Below are 5,889 nucleotides of genomic sequence, written 5' to 3' on the forward strand. Positions count from 1 at the left end.
TTCATGGGGGTCGCAAAGAGTCAGACACAACTGAGCAACTGAACTGAACTGACACAGAGGAGAGTGATTACTATTTATTATTTCAGACGCTATTCTAGGACCCTTATATGCTATCTTATTGAATCCCCCAGACATTGTATAGAGACAACACTTATTTCTACCTTACAGATGTGGAAACTGAGACAAAGGGCTTGAATAACTTATTGTGGGTCACATCTCAAGGATAAGAAACTCTGTAATTTGATGACATGTCTGCTGGACTCCAAGTGTCTTCCTATCACTATATTACACTGAATTTTTTAAAGCAGGTTGTATATGTCATAAATGGCTTTAAGATACCTCAAGAATATATATTCCAGTACCAACTGGTACACATTCCAGGACCAAGGCAATTTAGTCAGCATCTGGAGTTATGATATTCACATAGATGTCCATCATCTAAATTTGGACACTCAGTTTGAGCCTCTGAGCACTAATTCATTGCTGTCTGTGTTTTCTTTAGGTGTATGGAGAAGACACCATGGAAACAAGAAACCGCACATGGGTGCCAGAATTTGTCTTCCTGGGGCTCTCACAGACTCAGGAGCTCCAGCTCTTCTTGTTTCTGCTGTTCCTGTTAGTTTATATCACTACTGTCATGGGAAACCTCCTCATCATGGTCACGGTGAGCTCTGATTCCAGGCTCCACACACCCATGTATTTTTTGCTCAGAAACCTGGCCGTCATAGACCTCTGTTTCTCCTCAGTCACTGCCCCGAAGATGCTGGCAGACTTCCTCTCTGAGAAGAAGACCATCTCCTACCAGGGCTGCATGGCCCAGATTTTCTTCTTCCACTTTCTGGGAGGTGCCATGGTTTTCTTCCTCTCAGTGATGGCCTATGACCGCCTTGTTGCCATCTCCCGGCCCCTCCACTATGTCACCATCATGAACACTCAGGTCTGTGTGGGGTTAGTGGTGGCTAGCTGGGTGGGAGGCTTCATCCACTCCATTTCCCAACTGGCTCTGATGCTCCCACTGCCTTTCTGTGGCCCTAACATCCTAGATAACTTCTACTGTGATGTTCCCCAAGTGCTGAGACTCGCCTGCACTGACACCTCCCTCCTGGAGTTCCTTATCATTTCCAACAGTGGGGTGCTGGTCCTCATCTGGTTCCTCCTCCTCCTGGTCTCCTACTCAGCCATCCTGGTGATGCTGAGGTCCCACTCAGGGCAGGCGAGGAGGAAAGCAGCTTCCACCTGCACCACCCACATTATCGTGGTGTCTATGGTCTTTGTTCCAAGCATTTACCTCTATGCCCGGCCCTTCACCTCCTTCTCCATGGACAAAGCTGTGTCCATTAGCCAAACTATCATGACCCCCATGCTCAACCCCATGATCTATACCCTGAGGAACCAGGAGATGCAGGCAGCAGTGAAGAGATTAGGGAGGCATCCTCTGGCTTGTAAAAGTGAGTGACAGTGGGTTCCTCACTTCTCTTTGACCTTGTTTTCTTTGTAGAGTGGGCATAGAGAGCTACTGTATCTCCCCTGTTCATAACTTGTGTTTTTGTTGTATGGATTATCATAGAAGTGAATGCATAGTGAACCTAAGCAACTTACTCAGAGTTTTTAGCAAAATTGATAATATCCTTATTTTTTAATTTTGATGTTGATTTGAATACTCCTGTGACAAGAAGATGCATTGTCATGGAAGCATTCTGGAAAGTCACACCTTCTTTTCTGCCATCTTGGTGGACAGTTTCCTCTTAGGATGACAGCATTCCTCCAGAAAAGCAGTTCTTTTTCCTGTACCTGACCCCCTTTTCACAGGACCCCTTTTTGTGTGAGTCTGGATTGTTGGAAACTGCACAGGATCCAGAGCCTGAAATTGGAGACTTTAACCAACACTTACCCCATGGATGACCTTGAATGAGACACCTGGCCTCTCTCGAACTCATAACTTCTTCCTCAACAAACTTGCTAAAATTAATATGTGACCCCAAACCTTCCAGTAACAGAATCAGAAATTGTGACAAAACATTGAATGATCCATATAACTGTATTTTTTATTTTCAAATTGGAAATTATTATGAGTATTCAGATATTTTCACTGTATATTTTAATATAGTATAATAATTATTACAAGTAAAAAGTCATGTGTAAAACTCATTAGAAAAGACCCTGATGCTCAGAAAGACTGACGGTAAAGGAGAAGAGGGCAGCAGAAGATGAGATGGTTAGATAGCATCATCGACCCAATGGTCATGAATTTAAGCAAACTCAGGGAGGTAGTGAAGGACAGGTGAGCCTGGAGTGCTGCAGTCCATGGGGTCACAAAGAGTCAAACAAGACTTAGTAACTGAACAAAAACAAATGTATATACATTATAATATACAACATTATCAATATATTGTATAAACTATTGTATATTGTATACAATAGTCCGTTCAAGAATCACATGGTACCAGTGACTTCCCTATAGGTGCTCTCTACCACATCACTTCTTCCCAAATGAAAGCACTTTCTTGAATTTTGTGTTTATCATTCCATCATTTATAAAAATAATCTCACTACACCTTTGCATAATCAACATATTGTTTTATTTTGCTTTCTTGAGCTTTATACGAATATTAGACTGTATATAATATTCTGGGGTTTGCTTTTTTTTCACTCCACATCATGTTTCTGAACGCCACATGTTACTTCGTTTGGCTGTAGTGTTATTTTTTTTGCTGTATAATATTCCTTTGTGAGAATAAGCTTAGTGGGATTGTTTCAGGTTTTCTGTTGCAAACAGTGCTCTTTTGAATTTTCTTCTACTTGTCTCCAATTGTTATGTTGAGGAACTATGCGTCATCATATATTTTAAAGTGGAATTGCTGAGCCATGAGATCTTCAAAGATTTACCGTTACAAAATCATGCCAAATTCTTTCCCAAAGTTGTTAATGCATTGCATTTCATCAGCAGTGTTGAAGTAGTCCTATTGATTCATATCCTCCTAATATTAGCTATTGTCGGATTTCTTTATTTTTGCTAATTAAGTGGGTAAAAAAATGAAATTTCACTGTAGTCTTAATTTGCGTTTCTCTAACATTTCCTCCCATGCTTTTTATTGTATGCAGGTTTCTCATGAATGCATTTTGTTCCCTTTCCTCTGACTTTTTCTATTTAGTGTATGAGTTCTTACATAATTTAGTGGTTGATCTATTATCACCTATATTTGTTACAGTACTTTCTTCCACTTTGTGATTTGCCTTCTCTATTTTTTGTGTTAGTTTTTATGTAGTCAGTTTTATTTTAGTGTTAGTTCATATTGAAATCTTATTTTTTTTAATTGCTTTTTATCCAGAGGACAAAACGATATGATATTCTGCGATGTAGTTCTTCTAGCTTTAAAAAATGTTTAAAAGCATTTTTAACTTTTTGAAAAATCTCACACTTACAGAATATGTGCAAGTAGAGCATAACGCACTTTTTCCCTGAAAGTTTGAGAGTAAGTTACAATCTTGATGCCCACTAATCCCTAACATTTGTGTGCATTTTCTGCAAAAAGACATTTCCACCAATACTGCTGTACAGTCAGGTGTGGCATTTTTGTGACTGACTTTACCAGGAATATTACAGAAGTCGCATAAGAGATTTTGCTATGTCCTGTTACTAATGTCTCATCACTTTGATTACTAAGAGGTGTTCATTAGGCTTATCACTAAAGTTATTCATTTTCCCTTGGAAGTTAGTAAATATTTTGTGGGAAAGTACTTTGAGACTATGTGAATATCTAGTTTCTTACCAAACTTCCAATTTATTCATTTATTTATTTATGCCTGTGTGAAATTAATTTTCCTTTTTTGTTCATTAAGTTATAATTTATTATTATCATGACTTATTTTGATGCTCCACTTACCCCAGAATTGGCCGGTCAGAGTCTGTAAGCTGGCTTCTGTGTTCTTTTTATTGTTTGAGCACTTTTTTTCTTACTGGCCCAGTGAAATGTCCCATGCTTATTTTATGCTTTCTCTGCTCCAGCTCTGGAATCACCTATTTCAGTAAACAGTCCTGCTTCCTTTGAGGAGAATGGTAGTGAAAGGCAAATCTGAGTGCTGGGTGTGCTCGTATATAACAGTCCCATTCAATTTTTGTGTATCTATCATCTATCTATCTACCTCTATCATCCGTGTAACTGATGAAAATCATATATTCACACAGATATTTCCATTTCCAATGGAACACCATAGAATTCAATTTTTCTTTACTTATAATTCCTTTCTCTGGTGAGGAACCTGGCTCCCATTATTATTTATATATATATAAAGTTATTATATATTTATATTATTCTTTATCAGTTCAGTTCAGTTGCTCAGTCGTGTCCAACTCTGCAACTTCATGAAACACAGTACACCAGGCCTCCCAGTCCATCACCAACTCCCGGAGTCTACCCAAACTCATGTCCATTGAGTCGGTGATGCCATCTAACCATCTCATCTTCTGTTGTCCCCTTCTCCTCCTGCCTTCAATCTTTCCCAACATCAAGGTCTTTTCCAATGAGTCAGCTCTTCGCATCAGGTGGCCAAAGTATTGGAGCTTCAGCTTCAACATCAGTCCTTCCAATGAACATTCAGGACTGATCTCCTTTAGGATGGACTGGTTGGATCTCCTTGCAGTCCAAGGGACTCTCAAGAGTCTTCTCCAACACCATAGTTCAAAAGCATCGATTCTTCTGTGCTCATCTTTCTTTATAGTCCAACTCTCACATCCATACATGACTACTGGAAAAACCATAGTCTTGACTAGACGGACCTTTGTGGACAAAATAATGTCTCTGATTTTTAAAAATATGCTGTTTAGGTTGGTCATAAATTTCCTTCCAAGAAGTACGTGTCTTTTAATTTCATGGCTGCAATCACCATCTGCAGTGATTTTGGAGCCTGCCAAAATAAAGTCTGCCACTGTTTCCACTGTTTCCCCATCTATTTGCCATGAAGTGATGGGACAAGATGCCATGATCTTAGTTTTCTGAATGTTGAGCTTTAAGCAAACTTTTTTGCTCTCCTCTTTCACTTTCATCAAGAGGATCTTTAGTTCTTCTTCACTTTTTGCCATAAGGGTGGTGTCATCTGCATATCTGAGGTTACTGATATTTCTCCCGGCAATCTGTATTCCAGCTTGTACTTCATCCAGCCCAGCATTTCTCATTATGTACTCTGCATATAAATTAAATAAGCAGGGTGACAATATACAGCCTTGACGTCCTCCTTTTCCTATTTGGAACCAGTCTGTTGTTCCATGTCCAGTTCTAACTGTTGCTTCCTGACCTGCATATAGGTTTCGCAAGAGGCAGGTCAGGTGATCTGGTATTATTCTTTATATATATATATATAATTATATATTATATATATTTCAAATCACATAAAATTAATTATTTAATTCACCCTTTCTATGCAAACATCTCCCATAGTAATTCTGTCTACATTTCCCCTCTCTCTCCTGATACTTTCCTCACTGCACTTGGGCCTTGGTATCACACAGCAGGTCAGCTCCCTGCTCAGATGCTTTTCTTACCTTACTCATGTTCCATCAGAACCTTCCAATGTGGAAACCCTCCTCACCCTGCTTGTGCTCTGACAGTTAACATCAGGCTCCACCTCTGTATAGACACCTTTCTCATCCATTTGGAGATATGCTACCTAAACTGAGTCATCCTGCTATAGGAACAGTCTTCTTGTCTTGAGTTAACACCACAGTGGGTAGCTCGAAAAGGAGACTCAGACTCTGACTACCCTTTCTGGGCCCTATCTTGAGGACACGTTAATTAATTGTATTTTCATTCTACATTCAGAAGAAAATTCCTCAGTGCTACTTTCCAGCCCTCTATTAAAGTTTCCATTTCTGAAAACATGTTTTAATTCCCA

The 5,889-nt window shown here is 39.4% G+C and overlaps 1 protein-coding gene across 1 annotated transcript; it reads left to right on the plus strand.

Moving 5' to 3' along the window:
• Positions 1 to 520: 520 nt before the first annotated feature.
• Positions 521 to 1,456, plus strand: LOC101103581 (olfactory receptor 4D2). The gene has a single exon (XM_004013171.5). It carries the CDS (start codon positions 521 to 523, stop codon positions 1,454 to 1,456), a length of 936 nt encoding a protein of 311 aa, XP_004013220.3.
• Positions 1,457 to 5,889: the final 4,433 nt, after the last annotated feature.

This window comes from Ovis aries, chromosome 11 (genome assembly GCF_016772045.2).
Source record: "Ovis aries strain OAR_USU_Benz2616 breed Rambouillet chromosome 11, ARS-UI_Ramb_v3.0, whole genome shotgun sequence".
Taxonomy (NCBI): domain Eukaryota; kingdom Metazoa; phylum Chordata; class Mammalia; order Artiodactyla; family Bovidae; genus Ovis; species Ovis aries.

Excerpts from the sequence above, each read along its gene's own strand:
- LOC101103581 (XM_004013171.5), top strand. The coding sequence starts at position 521 with ATGGAAACAAGAAACCGCACATGGGTGCCAGAATTTGTCTTCCTGGGG.